Source organism: Balearica regulorum, chromosome 9 (assembly GCF_011004875.1).
Source record: "Balearica regulorum gibbericeps isolate bBalReg1 chromosome 9, bBalReg1.pri, whole genome shotgun sequence".
Taxonomy (NCBI): Eukaryota; Metazoa; Chordata; class Aves; order Gruiformes; family Gruidae; genus Balearica; species Balearica regulorum.
The window spans coordinates 18,638,272-18,660,345 of NC_046192.1; the positions used below are offsets into that span (position 1 = coordinate 18,638,272).

The 22,074-nt window shown below is 45.0% G+C and overlaps 1 protein-coding gene across 3 annotated transcripts in view; it reads left to right on the plus strand.

Annotated features, from left to right (window-relative positions):
• The first annotated feature begins 364 nt into the window (after window positions 1–364).
• The window catches only part of AP2M1 (adaptor related protein complex 2 subunit mu 1), a 29,691-nt gene continuing 7,981 nt past the window's right edge, over window positions 365–22,074 (plus strand). The window contains exons 1-5 of one of the 3 annotated variants that reach the window (XM_075761412.1): window positions 440–512; window positions 1,488–1,556; window positions 12,458–12,570; window positions 18,060–18,325; window positions 19,722–19,804. In XM_075761412.1, coding sequence (XP_075617527.1) covers window positions 12,497–12,570; window positions 18,060–18,325; window positions 19,722–19,804 — 423 coding nt within the window. In that variant the 5' untranslated portion in view covers window positions 440–512; window positions 1,488–1,556; window positions 12,458–12,496. Of the gene's footprint in view, window positions 513–1,487; window positions 1,557–7,515; window positions 7,589–12,457; window positions 12,571–18,059; window positions 18,326–19,721; window positions 19,805–22,074 lie in introns of all 3 variants that reach the window. The other 2 variants (XM_075761411.1, XM_075761410.1) reach the window with 2 other exon arrangements.

Sequence of the window (22,074 nt, forward strand, 5' to 3'; positions counted from 1 at the left end):
CGCGGAGGGGGAGCGGGCGAGCCCCGAGGGTGCCCGTGCGTGGGGCCAGCGCCCTGGGCGGTGCTGGGGCGGGGGGGAGCCCGGCAGCTCCGTGGAGGGGCGCGGTGGCTTCGGGCTTCTACGGGGAGTGGGAGCAGCCTCCCTGCCCGGTGCACGCCTGTGCCCTACGGGCGGTCCCCACGCCCGGAGCCCCGGCGCTGCCGCTCGCCTCTCGCGTGGGCACGGCGGCCACGCCGTCACCCCTCCGTGGACTACAACTCCCAGCGCGCCCCGCGCCGCAGGACTACAACTCCCGGCAGGCATCGCGCGAGACTGTCGTTCCCGCCCCCGCCGAGAGGCCCCGCCGGACGCCGAGTCCCGCCTCCCCGCGGTGGCGCATGCGCGGCGGCGGCGGGGCGCGGGCGGGGCATGCGCGGCGGCGGCTCTGCAGTGATAGGGGGGGCGCGGAGGGAAGGGGGGCCGGTGGCCGCCATCTTGGGCGCTGGGCAGTGAGCGGCGGCGGGCAGCGGCAGGTGAGGTGCCCCGGGCCGTCATTCCGCTCCCCGGCGGGGCGCGCGGCCCGCTTCCCTTCTCTGGGCGGCTTCCTGCGGCGGGGTTCGCTCTGCGACCGCGCCAGGGCGGTGGCTGAGCTGCCGCGGGTGGCGGCTCCCTTGGCGCTCGCCGGGGGTGGGGGTCCGTGGGCCTACCCCACGGGGCGCGGCGCGGCCCTGACAGGCTTGGGGGCCCCCCCTTGCGAGGCGAGGTCCCCAGCCGGCTGCCCTTGAGGAGGGGCGCGGGAGTGTCCCTCGGAGCCGCGCCGTGCCTTGCAGAGCCGTGTGGGAGGGAAGCGGGGCTCCTCCGGGAGGGCTTTCCCTCAGCTCCCGGTGAAGGGGTGCTGGGCGACCCCAGCCCCGCCCGAGCTGGCTCATCCACTCGCACGTTGCTTAGGGGTAAGGGAGTTTATTAATTGCCTGTGTTAATTAGGTATTTGTCTGCAGTACCTGGGGTGGCAGCCCTGCGGTGCTGAACCGGGTGAGGGCGGGGGACAGAGTCAAGCTCTGTGGCACAGGGCGCCTAGGGGAACCCTGCACCGATGTGCTAGGTCAGCCTGAGCAAAGGTCTTGTAGTCGGATCGGGCAGGAACTTCCCCTAAAATTATTTGCCTATACTACTGATACAAACGTGAATTAGCTAGGTCATGGCTTGCACCCTCTAGCTTCCTCCCTGGAAAACCTGCTGAGGCAGAATGTAGTGCTGCTGATGCTAAACTGTGCTTGTTCCGAGGCTTAAAATGGGCTGTTATCCAAGGGCTCTTCTAGATAGATGTGTTTCCACTTCCATTCTTCCCTGGGCTAGGTTTTTGGATTCAGTAAAGCTGCAGGAAACGCAGCCTGTGTTTATCATCCAGTGCAGTTGACTTCTCTCCCCAGTAGGAAATGACTTGCTTTTGATCTAGTCTTTTCCCCATAAGCTGTGTGATTCCATGATCTGTTTTCTGCTTGCTTTAGTATGACAAAGCTGCTATCAAGTTTTAGCCTCAGGCTGCCAAAATCTGAGCCTGGAACTTTCCCAGATAGGTGAGTCTGGATGGCTTCTGCGGCTCGGAAGTCTAGGTATTGCAGGTTTCTAACTGCATGCAGGCTCATGTGGTGTCTTGTTGAGCAATGTTTGCTTGAATGCCATCAGAGCTGTAGCTACTATTTTTTCCTATAGTAAAAGCTGTACTTGTCCCCGTGAGTTTTGCTTGCAGGGACAATCTCTAATGAGATGCTGCCAAACTGCCTACTTCCATATTTTCCCTGTCAGAAGGGAGGCATCATTTCTCCTCTGTGGGAAGTGCCATGTTACTGACATCTAGTGACAAAGATACCTGGTGTTCTTTGGGCTGCAAACTGGCCATATTTTTCTTTCAGGGAGAGCATTCGAGAGATCCTTCAAGGGTATTATGGTCGGCTGCTTCCTCCTCCTGAGAGAGCACAATTCTGGCCTTTGAAGAGTTGAGTCTTGAGGCTGTGCAGGGTTACATCTTGAGTTCTTTGAAGCACAGATAGCTGGAAATGCACTCTGGTTTGATAGGATATATTTATTTTTTTTTAATGGCATGGAAACAATCACTAAACAAGATGGGCTTTGTAAAGAAGCTTCCTGTGACCCTAGTTAAACTTTTCTCGTCTTATCCCTGTATCAAGGCGTGATAAAGCTGAGGCTGTCTCTTGCAGCACAACATCTTGCACTGTTTTTCTAAGCTTATGCTACTAAAGACCATTAAAGAGAGTATTTAAAGGCTGTTCTTAGGGTTGACTGGAGGACAGACCGAAGTACAGCCTGGGGTGCCAAAACATAATTGGTCTGTATGGCAGAGTCAACTCCTCTCCTTTAGTGAATGACCTACAGACTCAAAAGTTACTAGCAAGCCATATATAATTTTGATCTCAGCAGGAGGTTGGCAGCTCAGCTAAAAGCTTGCAGGCTGAGGCACAGACTGTGAAATGCAGTTATCTGCTCCACAGTAATAGAGAGAGGAAAAACTCAAGTCAGGGCACCTAGACCATTACTGGTCTTCAGAATATAAGCTCTTACTCAAACTACAGTCCATGTGTCTAACCTCTTTGGTCAGAAGATGAATAGAATGCAAGTCACTGTTCAGGTTTCTAGCTCAAGAGTGAAAAGCAAGTAGAAGCTGCTTCAGGCTGACTTTAAAACTGCCCTGGAAGAACTGGTCGAAATGGAAGACGACATCAGGACTGTTCAGATAAGGTTGGACTCAAGGTGGAGAGGTGTGTTAAACACTGTTCCTGTGATCTTTTACCAGAGTAAGGGAGCATCTCGTGTTTCCCTGTGTCAGTGTTTATCTCTTGTTACTCTTTAGACTGGCTATGTGCAGTGTGGCGTACAGAAGTAGACCGTAGGAGGAGAGCCTGGTAAGAGTTGAACATGCTCCTCTTTCTGCCCACTGGTTATGGGGATTTATGGGATTGAGTTTAAAATAGGAACGGTTTCTCTGAAACTGATGGGTTTATCTCAGTAGCTCTTTAGCTCACGGTATGCCTCTTAATTAAATTATGCAGCCTGTCTTCCCCAGGATGAAGTGATTGCAGCTACTTTTGTTTAAAACCAAGTGCAGCCCTTGGCCTCCTGGAAAGTGGCTAATGCAGCCCTCTAAGCAAAGCTTAGATGCTTGGATTAACTCGTGGGGTGATGACATCGTTGTAAGCCTTAAGCCTTTTGGGTTGATAATGGCTAGCGCTAGCCTGCAAGGACTGGTTTTCTGAATAACTCCAGTTTGCGAGAGCAGCCTGACTAATCCCCCTCCTGCTTCAACTGCTGTCACTTGTCCAAGATCATACTGATTTCTGGAATGCAGAAATTGTTACAGTTAGTGACTTACCCTCAGCCCTCTGGGTGAGAGCTGCAATACCTCTCCTGGTTTCTTCCTGGATGAGAACTCTAGCAGCTAATGTACCTTGAACTGCTTAGTTAGATAAGCTCATTAATGCACAGAAGTCTTACTTACTGTTAAGTCAGAACCCAAACTTTCTTTTAATAGACTGCTAAATGGGTTGGTTGCTTTACACCAGCTTATTAACTGACTTGTGATTGCTAGATGTGCTGTGTAGATTAGAGAAATAAGCATTCCTGTGTTCATTCAAACTAAGTGATGTCTGTGCTGTGGGAAACTTCTGGCCCCTTAATGGGAGTGACAAAGCCTGGAGTAGCTGCGTCTTGGGCTCACTACTGATCATCTTGTGTTTATTTGTACCCTGTACTCGATGGCACAGGAAACTCAATGAAGCTAACAGCTTGTCTCACAGTGGGGCTGTGGTCAGAATAGCTTTGTAGGTGAGCAGGGGTCCCCTCAGCTCTGCCGATCCGGCCTCCGTGGCTTGCTCTGTCAGCGGCTGAGTTGAAGGTAACTGGCAGACTGTGACACATGCTTATTTTCACCACCCGTAGTGCTACACTCTTTTTCTGGAGAGGAATCTCTGTAGTGAGCATAGCACCTGCACAGCTGCCTTAGTAAAATACAGCTGATCCTAAAGGTGCATTTTAAAATGAACAGACAAATGCACTCAGTGCTATCAGTGCTTGCCAAACCCTGAGGCTGTTGGTGGCGGGGTGGTAATGTGAAACTGTGGTTATATTATTATGGGCAGCACAAAAACTCCTGTCCCTGCTGTCAGGCTGCTCCTGACCATTTATACTTGAGCTGTTTGTTGCCACTGCACCCCTGAGGAGAGAGCATAAAGGGTTTGCTGAGCAGAACTGCCATGATAGTGGCCAGGCCTGGCTCAAGAGTTCAGCTGCTCCTGTCTGCACTGAACTTGGAGAAACTGCTGTGGAAGGATACAGTCAACTGCCTTTGCTCTTTCCTGAGGCAAAAATACCAAAATATGCTCAAAGTTCATGGTGGCTCCAGTACTGTTAGGCTGTAGACACGTTGCTCATGACATGTTTCCTTCAGATAGTACTTCGTTCTTTTAGGGCTAGAATAAGGATCTCTTGCCTGGATGTGAAGCTGCAGTTACTGCAGCCATGTTGCCTCGTACCACTGCAGAAAACCAACTAACAATTCACTATTTTTCCTGAGCAATGAATTTGAACAGATCAAGGTTTTTTGTTCTCTTTGTGCAAATACAGTTACAAAAGGCAAACAACTGTGTTCAGAAGTTTGTGGTGTAGGTTGAAGCACTGTTGCTGCTGTTGCAGGGAAGGATTCTTTTCTTCCTGAAAGACTTGAGGTTATGGGACAAATGTAGAAAGTTCACTTGTCTGAATGTTTGTATACCTGGGATTTAGGCTAGAATTCAACTTTGTCTTTCATACCCTGATGAACAGATGACTGCGGTACTAAAGTGATATTTTTTTGCTGGTATAATACTATGGCTTCTCTAGTGGAGAGACCATAGGAGGCTAATGCACTGGACAAAGGCTGGAGGATTGGTACTGTTTATGGTGTTGCAGATATAAACAAACTGCCACAGAGGGAACAAACTATGCTTGTTAGTCCCTTCCTTATGTCTGCTGTGTTTAGCCTGAGAAAGCTGCTTGTTCTTTGTTCATTTTTCTGCAGCTATTTTAGGTCAGAATCCGTGCAGAGGCAATAGAGGTGGAAGGCAGGGCTCTTACGTGCTGCAGGAGGGAACTGCTGAAACTGCTTGCTAAATGCAGGTTTACTGCATCGTCTTGCTAGGTAGCTCCTGGTTCAGCCACTTGGTGCATCTGAGAATGTATGAAGCTGCTGACAGCCTAGCAGCAGGATCCTGCTGCCTGAGCCTGTGCTCTTGACTGCACCCATGCATTCCAAGCACGTGGCACAATGTAGGTCTGAAAGGGCAAAGTCTGGCTCTTGGAGAACCACCTGTCTTTAGGTCAGACCTTAATAAATAGAGCATTTTCCATCTATGATAGAATCAATGGGCAAAAGCAGGTTTTGAGTATTTTATTGCATCTTACCTTTCTCTGGACTGTCCTGGTTATGGTCTGCAGCTAACCTGCTGCAGGCTGACTTCTGGGGCTTGGTCTGACATGTCATGATGATTTGAGAGGGATACTCTCTAATGCACATCTCCTGCACAGCATGAGCAGCAACATGATTTGAGATGAGTATGCTTGATTCTTTTTAGAAAGTGCGCGTTACAATGTCAGTCATTGTAGGTTCAGCTAATCTTGCTGCTTTTCAGTTACGTAACTACTGAAATGCATTCAAATCTGCATCCCAGAATTTCATTTTTATACATATTCTTTTTTGTAGCTGACTTTTAATATTGTAACTTTACCACAGTTGCTATAAAGGTGTATCTTAATGCTCTCACTTTCATTTGAATGGAAAGGCACACTAGCCTTAATTTCTAGTGGGTTTGTAAGTGTGTATAAGTGTGTGGTCTGTCTATGATGCTTTTTGTGATCCTCTTCCTTTCTATTTATGGGTTGAAGTAGAAGTATATGAGAATGCAAGTCCTTGGCAGCAGAGTATGAAGCATACTGGCCATAGGTATTTGTAGGAGCAGTGTTCAGGTGTTGGATCTAACTCCTACCCCAGTAGCAGGCTGCTTGAAGAATGCAGAGTGTATTGGGAGATGACTGTTGTTCCTAAATTAAGGTGATTAGTCATCAGCTGGTGTGAATTCAACATACATGTGGGTCTTCTCTGTACCTTAACTAGAATAAATCTATCCATACTATAACTAGAAAACAGGGCTGTAGCTACCAGTGTGAAGCGGGTCGCCATATGTTCAAGCTAGTGAAACAGAAAGAGCGGAGCTGCAAAGCTCTGAAAATGCAGTTGATGGACCATTAACCCAAAGGCTTCAGCTAGAGCCATCTTGGTTTCCAGGCACTTAGTGATAAACAGTTGGAAAGTGATGGGCTTTGGTCTTAAACTGTATCTTGCAATGAGCTATTAGCCTGAGGAAACTCAAAAACAGTGCAGGGCAAGCTCCCTAGAAAAGGCTGACTGTGGAGAGGAGCAGAATGAGTCACTGAAAGCCGATTGAGCAATGCTGTTACTGGGAAACTTTCTGAGTCATGTCGCTTGTGCACAGCGAGCAGATGAACCTATCTCCTGTGGTGGATTTCTTATTCTGGGGCCTTCTGATTCCAGCAGTCGTGAGTCACTGAATGTCACTCTCAGATTAATTTGAGCACTGTTCCCTGCAGTTCTTAACTGTTGCAAGCATTAGGATCTTTCATTTTTCAAAGGTGATCTGAAAACTATTCATTATTTAAAAATATGTGGAAGATCATACCAAGTCTGAACTGTACCACTAAAAACCTCATTCTAGCTGCAGTGTAACCTTGAAATAGTTGAAACTAGTATCTGTGAAACTTGTACCAAAACACAAATGAGGATCAAAACAAAGCAGGCTTATTTTCACTGCAGCTACTTCAAGGAGAGCCATTGTCGTCTTAAAGAGCCATTCTTTTTGCTAAGCTTTAAGCAACTTTCTCTTGCATGCTGCCCTTTGTATAGCTTTCCTCTCATCTGTTCATATATCTTTGGGCTAGTCATTCCACCTCTTGAGTTTCCAGCTGTGTGGACATGCTCCCATTAGCTGATGGAAGTAACTCTGTAGTGGGGAGGGAGTGCGATCACTCTGATCTTGTGTCTGGGAGGGGTGTAGTGCAGGGTTTAAGCAGCAGACATTTCCTGAACCTCCATCATAGGCCAACTTGGTGAGGGGTGGCTGAGAGGATGGCACTGCACCAAACAGCACTTGCTGTAAGCTCTGTTGGTGCTGTTGTGCTATCTATGCTCATGATGCTTGGAACTCTTCAAGATGCTGGACTGCAGAAGTCAAGCAGAGGAAGGAAGGTCTGCTTCAATTGCGTTAAATACCTTGTGCACTTGAGGCCTGTTTGGTTCCTGATGTCACGAAGTGGAAGTGCAGCAAGAGGTTTATACTGCATGTGTCTGATTTCGAATACCAAGAACCACTAGGAAAAGATCAAAGGGAGGATATGCATGATTACATTGTTGTTTGTATCATGGTTTGCTTACATCTTGAATAACTTGTGCAGTTTTGTGTTTGCTTACAGAAGGAAAATGTTTAGAGGAAGGCACTGAGAAAGACTAAACCGTCAATTTCCTTGTGAAGAGCAACTGAGTAAGGTGGGAACACCTCATTCTGGGAAAGGGCTGATGAAGGTGATGGAGAAGATAGTGTGGGGGCTAGTTCTTTATTGCTGTTTTGTGTATGTGAACTTGAGGCCATTAAACAAAACTGGGAGAAGGAAGAAAAAGCAGGCTTAAAATAGAGCAGAGGGGTCTTTGTACAGTGGTTATAAAACTGTAGACTGTTTTGGGGGTTTTTTTTTGCCATGGGATGCTGCTGCTGCAGAGATTCAAGAGGAAACTGGGCAAGGACTTTGGAGATCCATTGAGAGTTCTTAAATAAACAAGCCATTGTATCTCCTGGGAAGTGTTTTCTTGGCCTGTCCTTACTGTTATCTGATTGTCCCTTCATTTCCAACATTGGAGACAAGACATTAAGCTAACAGATCAGCAATATGAACCAATGTGGTTCTTAATTGCACAAATGAAGCTAGTTAAGTTAGGAGCTAACTGAGCATGGAAGGCTTGAAGCCTGAACTCAGCTTCTAGTAGGCTTGCATAAGGAAGAAGCCTAGCATTTCTTTGCATTGACAAAAGTTTTCTTTTAAAGACTGGAAGCACTTTAATCTTGCTATATTTAATCTCCATCCAACATGTTTTTACTAACATGTAAGATAAGCAAGCAGTTGACTCTGCTGCCTAGTACTGCAGTGCAATTAAAAATGCTGATATTTTTGCCAGTAACTTAAGTGAACCTATTACAGAATATATTCTAACCTAACATATGAGAAAACATAGCCTCATTATCTCAATGAACATTTAAAATTTCTAGATCTTCCTAAGAGAAGGTTTTTAATTTCCAACATGAAGCTTGATCAGTAGATTTCTACATGTCTTACTGTAATGTAGTAAGTATTCGAATCAAGGCTTTTTCAGAAAGTGATTGGCTTGTCATGTTAGCAAGATGCTTTGTCTTGTATACGCTGTGTGTCTGATCCTGTTGCTCATCAAAGCAGATGTTTCCTTTATGCTAAAAATAGTGAAACAAATAACTTAAGCAGCATTAAAACCCAAGAGGGAGATTATTTTTTCCTTTAAGACTAGGATGTGCTTTCTAGGAATCTTCTGGAAAGGGTTTGTGAGATTCACATGATCCAGCTTTGACCAGTTGCATAAGCTTCCAGGAAACTATTCTATACAATATAAGTCTTAAAGAGGATGCAGGATCTCTTCTTCGCCTTTGGTAGCAATAGTCTGTATCTGAATGTGGAAGCCAACACTATAGCAGTCTGAAAAGACATCCTTGTCTCTTATCTGGAATGAAAAAATGCTAGTTAGGAAAGGATTTCCTAGAGCAGGCAATAAGTTGCTTTCATTGTCATAATGGTTCTTTTTTCTTTTTTTCCCCACATTTGGCCTGTATGAATGACCTTTCAAATGTTTGCTGAATTAGAGCTTCAGCATCTGCCAGACTTATTGGGCAACTGTATTCAGACTGATGTTCTCCATGTTTTGGCTTCTAGCCCTGCATGTTAACTTTTAGTGGCCTCCTGCATGCCTGTTAGGGCTGCGTGTGTCTTACAAGTAGTCATAAGGCTATGGTAGAGCCGCTTCCTTAAATTGGAGAACCTGGTTTTGTTTCGTTGACTAACGGGATTGTCTCTGTCTTCTGGCATGGGGATGTTGGCCTTGCTGCCAGCTACACTGGGTAGCTTCTGTCCCCCTGTGTGGGACGGTGAACAACTACGAAAGGCTTTTCCCACTCTGTAACTACATGGGAATCTTGGACTGTGTGCTGCCTCTGTCTTACTAGGTTTGGTTACAGAGACTTATCCTGGAAGTAAATGAAATACTTGTGTCCTGAAGTTAATAAGGTGTCACTAATGGGAATGGAAGAAAAACATGTTTGAAAACCTTTTCTGTGCTAGATGGAGTCTCAGACTTCAAAAAATGCTGATGACAGTGCCACACAAAGCCACTGACTGTTAATAGCCAGAGACATTCAACCAGTAGAATGTGGGAGTAAAACCCAGGAAGCTCGCTATTGAGTTTTAGGAAAACTGCTTGCCTGTCTGTTTCTCGCTATTTTCACTTATCTGACTTTTTGGTTCTTTTTCCTTTTAATGAGCAGAACCAGCCATCTGGTAGCTGAAGACACGTAGCAGAGAAGTAATGTGTAATGTTAGTCTCTGAGGACTCATTAGGTGTAGCTAAAAATGTTGGTGTAAAGGCTTGTGAAATTTAAAGTTTCTTTTTTGTCTTTCTGAAATTAAAAGTAGTGCCTGCACTATAAATCTTGTTTTAGCACAGAACTTACGTCTGCAGTAGTTCCTTCAAATAGGCAGCTACTTTAGTTTCTTGAATATAACTTTTAGAGGATACATTACTCTTAATACTCCACGCTTCTACCCTTTTGTCCCTCTGTGTGCATTGCTGTTGTAATTTTTTTTCCTGACCTTTGAAATGATCTGAGGCCAGGTCATTTTAACTTATTTTTTGCTGTGTTCCTGAACAAACACCTATCAGTTCACTGTCATTAGCCTCTCCCTATCATTTCCACGCACCCCAGACAAGTGGGTGTAGGCTAACCCACCCTGGCAGCAGTGTGGAGATGGTTGGTTATCTAATGCTTTGCAGTGTCAAAACTGAGAAATACCTATGTGATCATGCCAAAAACTAGTCGTGAGGCTAGCCCTATTGTATTTGTAGTGTTCTTCTCAGGACTAAGCCAACCAAGCAGTTGCTAGAGTGGGTATTATGACTTAAACCTAAGTGAATAGGAATGCATATGACTACAGGAATGGGATCTGGTAAAGTAGCTGTGTATTTAAAAAAAAAAAAAAAAGAAAAAATCAAACTATCTTCTGCCTCAGTAATGTCTATCAGCTTTGTAGTTCTCTCAAAACAATCTTCCTTTGAAGAAAGAGAAGATTAGCAGTTTAAGAGGGTCACTTCTGAGGCACTAGCCCCCAATTAAAGTGGCTTATGGTTGAGATCTCCCACTCCAATAGCACCTTGTTGTTGTCCCAAAAGTGGGATCGTTTACCCAGTGTGCAGTATGCCAGGCTGCTCTTGGTTTGGACTCTGAAGTGTTACTCAGCCCTGGTGCTAGGGAACTGCAAAGGCTGTAAGGTTGCTACATAACTTATTCTTTGAACAAGTGCTCCAGATGCTTAAGATAAAGTAGCTTAGCGTAAGTAACTAGGATGACCCCATTCCTCTCATCACCTTTTATGCTGTATCCATACATCTTGAATGCAAGATGCTAGAAATTAGGTCTGAGGACTCTTGCTGAAGATAGTAATTCCAAGTTGTGAAAGCAGTTAAAACATGACAATACACAGATTCCACATATATTGTAGCAGTTTCCCATCACCCTTTGTTTTATTAAACTAGTGAGCTGCTTTTGATCTCACAGCTGCACTGTTGCTGGTATGTGGCTAAGAAATACTCTGAATTAGCTGTTGTCTAAAAAGCTTACCTGGCTAATGACAACTTCCAGCTCTCTGTATTTAGTTATTAATGCAGCCTGTGCTACTAGGCAGCTGTGATCCTAAGCAGATCTGTGTTGAATTTTGTCAAGATGCTGCTTAAATAATCCTTATCTGCAAACGTAACAATTAGAAAGGTTGAATTACCAAACCAGCTAGATGAGTGGTTGCTACTGTGGAGTTACTGTCTCAAGTTCAGCAGCCTTCCTAGGCTTTTTATAAAAAGTGGTGATAAACCAAGGTGTACTTGCTGCGAAGAGCCCCTTGCCATACAGTGATAGGCTTGGTGACATCTCAAACACTTGCATGAACTGCATGTAAAAAGCCTGACTAACAATTGAATCTGGTTTGCATCTTGGTCATAGGGGAGATACATGCTTTATAGTAGAAATAAAGGGTCTTTGATTTCTTTGTAGTTCTGGGCCTGTGTTTTTTCTCACATTCAGGGGACAGGCCAGATACTACTAATCCTTGAGGCTTGATCCATCCATGTTGATGAATGGAATGAGAAGTAAGCCTGCATCTATTTCGGTGCTACCTTTAATCTTCACTTCTGTCCATTAATCTTCAGTCCTAGCCACAAATTGCAGTAACATTCAGAGCCTCGTGTATTATAGGATGCACAGTAGTGGTATGTACTCACCTAGACTTAAGCTCTTGAATAGCTTCAGACAAGCTCAGGAAGTCACTCAGCTAGGCCTCTGTCAGGATTCCTGTGGTGGCTCCTTAGGTCTGAAACAAGACTGTTGGTTCCCGGTGGGCTTCCTCGTTGAGTCCTTGTTATTGTGTCTCCCAGAGGGGCAGTTCTGCAGCAAACATGAGGGAATGCTGATCTGGAGAGAATGGTATGTATTTAGAGCTTAGGTCTGTTGTGGTACATACTGTCTGTGCTGTGCATTGAGGACGTGCACTTCCCCATGTAAAATACCAGCAGATCAAAAAGTATCATCTGTAACTGTAGCAATAAGGCTACTTCCCTACTCTCCAGAGTAAAACACTGTTTCTATTTAGTCCTTTATGAGTAAGGAGCTCTATACTCTCCTTTCCAGGATGGAAGCATGAGGCAGGTAGTTGCTTCAAGCATCTGAGTCACTAGCTGCCCTACTGGGCCTCAGCCATGTGCCAGCCTGGCCAGGTGTAACAAGGTAAATTAAGTGAAGTAGCCCACACCATTAGACACTCAGGAATATCTCTTGAGTGCACCCTCCACTTGTCCCTCCCTGCAATCTGCTGAAGTTCATTACTCCTGTGGCATCAAGATGTGTGCTATCAGGTCCTCACTGCCACGGGTACTGTAAGAATTGTCTTCTGGTTGAGGATGTGTGTAACAAAAGGTGTCTGTTCCCTGGCTAATAGCCAGCAGGTGTCAAAGTCTGTGCCTGCTGTACTGCTTGTTGCCATGCAGCCTACTAATATATGTTCTCTCTTGCTTCAGGTCATAAGCAACATGGGAAGAGAAGACTAAAGTTCCATCATGATCGGAGGCTTATTCATCTATAATCACAAAGGAGAGGTTTTAATCTCTCGAGTCTACAGGGATGACATTGGGTAAGTGCTTCTGTTGCATCCCTGGTCTTTGCATTTCTGTCTCATCTTGGTGCAGATGACAACCTAGAGCTGCTTTGTTATGCATTAGCTGTGCATGCTTGTAAGACTGCAACTCAATTTGCTGCTCTAGGCTTAGTTCAGGATAAAAAAAAATTAGTTTAAGCCCTGGTCACCTACAGATAGTAGAAAAGGATGGCCTGCAGATGAACTTAGGACTTTCTCTTGGATGGTAGAGATCTGGCTGTTACTCCAAATGCCTCAGCAATATGGACTGCCACTGCAGGAGTCTACCAGCCTCACTGTAATCGTTAAAACTGTACGGGAGCGGTAATGTGGGAGCTGTCTGCCATGCACTATAACCAGGGCTCTGAATTAGTTTCAAATGCAGACGTCTAGCATCAAGTAAAGGCATGCAGAAGACTGTCTATGGTCTTTGGCACTTGAAAAGTTGTGTCTGTAAGCAGTCTTGTAGTAACCACAGCTGTAAGCTTAGAAGCTGGCATTCTGTCCCTCAACTTTGTATGGCAGCTTTGTTTGTAAAAAGCTTACATTCATTGGGTAATTAAAGTTGTGGGAAGTGCTGAAAGCCTTCAGTGGATTGTAGGTGTCTCATTGCACTTCACCCAAGTGTTATGTTGCTCACTTAGACTGGATCTGTACAATCCTTAGGCTGCTAGTTCCCAGAAGGGACCTTACTAAAACTTTGGTGTCATAGGCAGTGGATAGTGCTATAAGGAACCTGATATCAAGCGATGATGCTGCTTGGACTGAAAAACTTCAGTGGCTTTCGTGCACAATGCCACTCTTCCTAGTGGGTTTTCATTAGTGTTGGACACTAGGTGAAAGTTAGTAATTGAATTTAACAGAGTCAAAACATAGCTAATGGAAGGAGGGCTGTGGTAGGTGTTAATTCAAAGTCCAACAAGAGAGATCTTTCTGACCAGTTTAGGGAAAAATGGTTTGTACCAAGTCTCCACAATGAGTAGTGGTAGGATGTGCTGTGAAATAAATTGTTGCCATGAATTAAAGAAACTGTCAAGCTGGTCTGCCTTCAGACTGGTCTAGTCTGATGGGCATGTACCTTCTGGTTATGGGTTATCTGGTGGAGGTTAGAAATTAAGGTAGAACTTGTAGCTAGTCAAGGCTTGCACTGTTTTATTGATGGAGTAGCAGTCAACACAGTGTCTGTAATAAGGTTTCACCTAATGAGCTTTAAATATCTCCTGATTTGCTCTAAGTCAACTAAGGCAGAGTAAAGTAGCTGTTCTGAGGTTGGCTGAGTTATTCCAGATCTTCCACACAAAGCTGAGCCAAGGAAGCTTTGTATTTCCGAAGCAGAAAACTGCTGGCTATGAAGTTTTACCTCTCCTCTGCTGTACTAACTCCTTTCACTCTTGAATGTTTGTTAGCTGAAGCTCTTCAGAGCAATTCACGTGCCAGATCTGACTTTGTAAAGTTCCCCTAATTAATAAGTATTACAGTGACTGAAACAAGCCAGGCTGGATTATTGACAAATTTTGAGAATGTTGCGTGCAGGGCTAGGGACACAGTTACTGTGGTTTCTGGCAGTAAGACTTCTTCTGTGCCTTGCACACTTAAAACACTTAGGATTGTGCTTGAACTGATGTGTATTCAAGAAGGCCTTTTAATTTACATGTCCACAGCTAGAATGCCCTTTAAACTGGAGAGTGGAGTAGTTATTTTTAAGGTAGTAATCTTCTAGTGCTTTTTGTCATGGCACATTCCTCTTGTAAAGTGAGTGGCTTGTGTTCAGTACATGATAAAGTACTTCTTGCCAGCTGGCCAGGCAAAACTAGAAAATGGGATTTCCTGCTTGATCTTATCTTAACTTTTTTTCATTTGGCAAAAGATGACAAGGATTCAAGTGTTTGCTCTAGAACTTCAGGAATCAGTGTTTCTTTGAGTGAAATCCACCATTCAGTTCCTGTGAAAGTGTCAGTCTTGTGACTTAGGTGGAGCTGGTGCTGGCTGTTAACCAAGCTTGCTCCCCAAGGTGTTGGATTCCCTCTGAAACAGGCCTTGAAACCTGGTTTGCAATTTCTTAGATGTGTAACCTTAAAGTTGTTGTAAAATGGCTATGTCTATCTTGTGATGTAATCAAGTAACTAAGAATCTTCAGCTTTATAGCAAGCAAGTGGAGTTGGATATATGCCATTTCTCAGTCTGAACACTAGCATCAATACCAGGCCTACTTAAGAGTTTTTAGTATCCTAATCTTCAGAGAGAAGGGGAAGGAATTGCTGTGATGCTCTAGCTTGTACTTAACTCTGTAAGAGTTCTGTCTCTAACCAAACAACCAAGTTAGACTTCTAGAGAACTAGTCAGTTTTTAATTCTTAAATGATAGATCTGAAGTGCAGAGGGCTGAGGCCAGCCGGCTTATTGGGAGGTAGATTGAATGGGAAATGAGCATAGCTGCTGCCTTTCTTCATGTGGGCTCTGAGTGATTGACCCTTAAGACTCCTTGGTCTTGACACTTGCCTTTAGTGTTCTGAAGCCTCAATCTATGTGTTGGGAGAGATTAAAGGTCATCTGTGGTTATGAGAACCCCTTCCCTTGCACAGTTTAAGGGTCTAAATAAGCACATGCTAGCTCAAATGTTAATGAGCAAAGTGACAATCGGTGAAGAAACTCTTTCCTTGACTTTGTTAAAGGCAGAAGTAACACAAAACTTGGACTTTCTTTGCTTGCAACTTAGAATGGCTTTAGTGCATGTAGTGCATCTGTCCGTACAGCAGCTAGCTGCATGCATAAGCGGCCTCCTTAAAAAAAAAAAAAGGCAAATCACTGTGCATTTAATTCAGGATACCATGGAGGGCTCTACTGTCATCTCTAGTGCCTTATTCTTCAGTGCCATAGTAATTGGGGGAACCTACCTGCATTTAAGAATGTAGCTATTTAATAAAAATAAGCTATTTGAAACTGAGCAGCTTACATGACAAACTGCATGCACTTAAATGTAATAGGCATTTGGTTTCTGAGCTTCTAATATGTCACTTTGGCTTCATGGCTCTTGATACTTAAGGAAAAAGTGCAAGCTGGATAGAGCAGTGTCTGAATCTGCAGGATGTGCCGTATCTTTCCAGATGTGCTCCAGCTCTATCAAACTTGCTGTATTTCCTGTTGGCTGGACCAAGCCAGAAAGCATCAACCCAAATAGCTTCAAATGAGAAGTACTGTCACAGAAATGCCCACTCAGACTTGTAGTCCTGTTCTGAGGCAGACTGGGAAGAAGATACCTGATACTCCATGGTCTGCAGGTGATGCCTCAGATTGAGGCTTTGGGGTTTTCCCCCTCCAAGGCCTGCTACATGTATTAGCAGAGCAGACTGGGTATCACTGATGTGATACGGATGCAGCTCATCTGGACTAAATGCCCAGTTAGCCCTAAAATTCAGCCAAACACAAGTCTGTCCACGCTGGCAGCCTGACCATGGCATGTCAGCGTTGTACCTTGTGAGGGCTTCATTGCTGCCACAGCTTGTTACTGTCCATCCAATATCACCTTGGCCTTTTGTGCCCAGGAGCAGGGGGAGGGGGTGCTGTTTGGTCTCTCCTTATCTCTTTGGATTCATTGTGCCTTGTGTGTGTGTGTTTCTAACCCTTTCTCTTGTTGCTGTCACTCCTCCTTTCTCCGCTGGCGCCATTTCTGTCCATCCCATCTCATTGGCTGCTGTAGCAATAGGTAAGAGACGCGTGGTAGGCCATGACTGGCTCTGCAGAGTGGGCAATTGGTGTGCTAGAAAAGCTTCACTGACCTGAGGCTTCTCCTCTTGTGTGCACCAGTCTCGTTGCTGGTTCTGGTACTAGTTCTAGTGGGTTAGAACTTGAGGCCGGGAGGGCTAATGTTCCAGAACAAGCTGAACTTTGCTTGGAAGGCTTACTGCAGGGGAGGAATGGGGCTTTTCAATATTGTTAATTTTTTTTAGTAGATTAAGTTACTTTCTTATGGAAAAAAGCTAAGGTAGAAATGAAATATTAATTAAACTCAAACTTGCAAACCTTCTGGAGCAATAAAACCTGAGAAGTATTTGAAGGCCAGAATTTTGCTTGTGGGGGAATATGTTTACTGATGAAGCTTCTACATATGTACCTAGACCTTCAAGGAGCAAACACCTGCTGTGGTAACATATGTTCTTTTGAATATCTTTTGTTTTCAAACTTGGAACTGCCTGCTGGATTGTTGACAAGCCTCAATGCTTACGAGCATTTGTATGCCTGTATCCTTGCTTGCAAGGATACTACTACTGCCTGCTCTTAAACATGGTTCTGCATAATCGGTACCATGGCCTTGATGCTCGAGTCAGAAGACCCCTTGTTTTACTTAGTGTCTAAGAGTATGAGTAATAAAGCACAACTAGATGAGTCTTGACTTGGTGTGTAGACTACTGCTTTTAAGTCTCAGTCTTGTCATATAAGGCACTCGGGCTTCCTTCCTGTGTTCTTAGGATTGGTGGACTTTAACTTAATTTGGGGAGTTTATCCTGACTTGTAGCTACAGGGTAAGGAAGCTTTTGTGTGGAAGAGCTTGCATCCAGAATGCCATTCAGACATCCCTGTTTACCTAGGAGGGATTGTTCCCTGTCACTAGTGTATAGACAGTTTGGATTAAAGATAGCAGCAGCTAGGGGAAGCTTGCACAGCACCTTTTCAGCACCATGCAGAATGTCTTTACCATAAGAGGTACTGCACCATCCACTGCATGTAATGCAGTGCTACCAGCACATTGCGCTGTGGGGACCCTAAGTCTGTGTGCAGGAGACCTGTTCTGAAGCCTAGCAGGCTTGAGAGGACACGTGTAACTGGAAAGCCAAAAATGTTCCTAATCCTGCTTGCTGCTGTGAGCCTGACCTCCATGGTGCCTGGTATGGAGGTGAGGTGGATCTGAGAACTAAAGCTCCCTTTGGTGTACCTGGGCACTGACTTCTGTCAGACCTGGGTAGATTTTGCTGGTTTTTCCTCAGCGGTATGTCTGGGAGGAACTACCATCGACAAGTATCTTGGGAGACTACAGCTTGCTTTGGGGCAAGAGTGTGAAGGCCTGGGCATGCAGAGTAGACAGTAACTAGGTATTTGGTCAAAACTAGGCTCTTCTTTGAGCGATACGCTGATACTGTGCTTGTTCCCAGCTATGGCAATCAATCGGGAGTGCTAGAAAATTAATTGAAGGGAATATTCCTTTGCCATCTGACTCCACATGGAGGTTAGCTTCTTCTGACTACAGTTGCACTGTAGTCCAAAGCTCCTTAGGGACCAGTAGTGGTCTGTCTCTCCTCTTGTTTGTACAGAATTTAATGTCTAGCTCTGCTCAGAGCCTTCACTTCTCCCTCTTGGAGACATCCCCAGACACCCTTCCTAAATGAGCTTGGTGTATGTAATTCAGTGTCTGACTGTAATCACATAAGCAGAACTGTGCAGCCAGCTTGTTTTCACGTACGCAGTGCTAACTTATCTTTGATAATCTCGTAGGCGGAATGCTGTCGACGCCTTCCGCGTCAATGTCATCCATGCACGGCAGCAGGTACGCTCGCCTGTCACCAACATCGCCCGCACAAGTTTCTTCCATGTCAAGCGTTCCAACATCTGGCTGGCTGCTGTCACCAAGCAGAATGTCAATGCTGCCATGGTATTTGAATTTCTTTACAAGATGTGTGACGTGATGACTGCCTACTTTGGGAAGATCAGTGAGGAGAACATAAAGAACAACTTTGTGCTGATCTATGAGCTACTCGATGGTGAGATGTTTCCCTTATCTGTTATGCAATATTGCACTTGGTCATTCTAAAACCCTTAGCTTCATTTGTAGTAATAATCCTTGAAGTATTTTTAACATGTGTGACAGTTCAAAATTACTTGTTTTGCTTTCTAATGCAATCTGCACTCAAACTGTGGATAAGATATCTCAAGGTCATAGCCTTGTGTGGCTCACCTTGCTGAAGTGTTGGAGCTGTGCACTTGTATATATGAGGCAGCTGGTACTGGACCCAGTTTCTGAGTGGATCCTCTGTAGATGTAGAGCTATCTTTTATGCTGAGGGATATAAAGAGGGCTATCACTAGCACCTCTAAGGCCAGCCATCCCAGCTAGTGCCCAGGTGGCTCTTGCACTGTATGGCAGCAGTCACCCCAGGCTGCAGTTGGTTGCTGCTCTTAGGCTGCCTCTTGGGGGCAGTTCTGAGACAGGAAATCAATAAAACCCAACCTGCTCTGTCCCAGCCCTACCTCCCCCAGCTCCAAATTCTACCACAGAATGAAAATACAGTGTCCCTTCAGCTGTTCATGATATCAGCTTGCCTGCAGAGATTGCCCTTGAGCTGTCCCTGTTTTGCATAACAGGGACATTTTGTGTTAGTTACACTGCAATTTGTTTTCCAGACAAGGCACGATGCTCGTGTGTCCTGGGATTCTTAGCCAAGGGTCACGGTGACACTTATTGTTTCTCTGTTCCCTCTGGGCAGATCAAGAGACCACTATTTCTCTGCTTTGGTCAGTCACTGCTGTCTCCTAGTAGGTGCAGTGAGATCAAAACCTACCAGTGTTGTTACTCAGTATTCATGTTACAAGCTTCTCTCCCCTCTTCTCTTGTGGGTTGTTCCCTTCATCTTTGTGGGGAGTGGGTGTTAAGTACACTAGCTGTCTGTAGCTAACATCTGTTTCTCTCCCACACTGATCATCCTGCAGTGCCACTACTCTGCTGTTGGGGTTTTTTTAGGTTTTGATTTTTATTACATCTTCATAAGAAAGTCAAAACCTAAAGAAAATGCTGCAAAGATAGTTTGTTCTACTGTTGGATAAACCCTTTTTATTGTCCCTTAGATTTTTTTGTAAAAACTACTCAGTGTGCCCTGTGCACATGGCTAGACTAGTTGATACTTAGTCCTGAAGTGTGGCTGTAGTTAAAAAAACGGCAAATTCATCAGTTGGACAGCTTTCCATCACCCCTCCTCTCCAAAATATTGCACTAGGAAGTCAATTTAGCAAGGCTTTTTCCTTGGTAAGGAGTGCTCCAGCAAATTATCCAAAACTTAATGTGTAAGCAGCATCTGTGCACTAATTGGCTGTCTCCTTATAGGAATGGTTAGCAAGTTTATACCATGCAGCTCTGAACCAACTTTCTTTTACCCTTCTGTAGAAATCCTGGACTTTGGCTATCCTCAGAACTCTGAAACAGGGGCCTTGAAGACCTTCATCACTCAGCAAGGCATCAAGAGTCAGGTAACCAGAGGAATTTGGGGTACAGCGCTGCTCTGCTGGTTAATTTTCTGTAAGCCTGTTCAAGAAAGTACAGTCTTATTTACCAAGTAACTGTTTGACCTGTGCTGAGTGGAGGTGCTGGAGTAGATTGAGAACACCCTGGCAGGGATGTAGCTCAGTGGCATCTCCTTCTAGGTGTCTCTGTGCTTGTGTGACCTCATGTTCCCTGGCGTGTGGTAAGATGTGGGAGGGAGGGCCCTGAGCTAGGACAGTGTCAGTCCCTTCCATGTAAATGATTGCTGGCTTCAGGTTGTGCTCTCTGTCAGTCTCTGACAGAGGATAAACAAATCTACCTGCTGAACCAGAAATAGCTCTTCTGTGTGTGAATCTTGCTGAGCAGGTCTGTTCTCTGCCAGCCTTCAGTGCTTTGAGCTGTCAAGCTTTCACACCTGCCCTGTAATGAAGTATTCCTCAGCCTTGTGAGCCTTGCTGTCAGTCAGGAAGCTGATGTTATTCTGTTACTGCCTGTAACAACATTGCTGATCAGCATCAGTACAGTCTGAGCTTTCTCATGTTAGAGATGAGAATCTCTGCTGTGCCTTTGGCACAGTATTAACCCTTGCAACAAAGTTTATGTGGAGGTAGAGGGTAAAGGACACCTGGGGAAAAAGACACTTAAATTGGACTGTTTGGACTGTTCTTGGGAATATCTTTTAAACTAGTTCTAATCCTGCTCCAGGCTACAGTCCTCAAAACAAGGCTTCCCATCTTGGACAGCTCATGCTCAACCTCTGAAACCAAAGGACTGTTATAATCCCTGTTTCTCCTGTCCTTGAGGAATATTGCTCACCTTGTCCATCTAACACAGCTACACAACTCCTAATGAGAACTTAGGGGAGAGGACTGAGTTTTAGGGTGTGTAGCAGGTGAGTCAGGAAAAAAGCTGGGAGTAAGTTTGTTCTGAAACTGTCTGCAGCAGAGATCTGGGTGAAGCTTCAGCCCCAAGGTACAAACAGAAGCGAAGTGCTAAACAAGAAGCCTGCCTGCCAATTTTTCTTGTTTAGGATAAGCAGAGGTCAAAGTCTCTGGAGACTCTGTTCAATTCAGCACTCGCTTCCTAAGAACTCCTTTTTAAACTTTTAATCTGCTAGTAGCAAGATTAGCTACATCTCTCAAGAAGGAGGTGAGAGAGAAGCTCTGCTGAGCAACATATTTCCTGCTAGAACAGCAAACAGTGTTTTGCAAGAGGACATGCATATATCAGTGGCCAGATGTGAGTGCATCCGGTCTCAGTCCCCTATCCTGAGCCCTGGTGTAAATCACTCTGGGCTTTTGCAGTCTGACATTTTGGGCAGTCAGCACTCAAGATAGCTGAGTCAGCTCCTGTTCCTAGGAAAACTCAAAACTAAACACCACCCTAACCACCACTCTCACTTCCTTCCCTAGCTCTTTTTTTGCTTTTGTCTGTTTTAACAAACTCTTATGCTGTTTGTGTGCAAACCACTGTCGCAGCATCTTGCTTCATTCAACAGCAGGTTTAGTCCTTGCCTTACAAAGAGAAGTTCAGACTTCAGCTTTACATAAGTAAGCAGTTATTCTGCTCTGTGTTAGAAGTTTGTGCAGCCCAGTTCAAAAAGCAGAAATAATCTTTCCAGGCACAGTATGGCAGGGGCAACAACTGAAACAGTACTTGCTGTATTCTCTTGTCTGCTCTCTACTCTTGTGCATCTAGCAACCTCCTTTACTTACAGCCAGTACACTGGACCAAAATCTGGGACTGGATGGTCTATCATCTGTGTTCCCTTATCCCTGCTTAGTTCATGATGGTGCTTTCCATGGGCTTGTGTCCTGCTGAATTTAAGGAGCAAAAGCCACAGTTATGGGAGACTTTCCAAACTCAATTTCTTGACTTTATTCTCAATGAAAGATTTGAGGCTTATTGAGGTGCTGCCCTCTGAATGTGGCGCCCTGTGTGTCTGGGTGATCCCAGGGCTGGTGATCTTGTATTCCAAGATCTACTTGATTTTTTTTAAGTGGGTTTGATATTGCTGCATTGCTTGCCAAGGGAAGTACCCCTGTGCTCTGGGAATGGGATGGTGTAGTGCACAGATTTTTAAAAGGTGCTGCTGTGGAACATGGTTTCACTTCTAGTCCTTACCCACAAAGTAGCCTGCTACTCAAATAGCAGGACTGCAGGCCATGCTGATGTCCTGTATCAGAACTGATGCAGGCATTGATTCAGATATCTTCCTCAGCAGAGGCTAAACCTGCCTTACACACTGAGGTGGAGC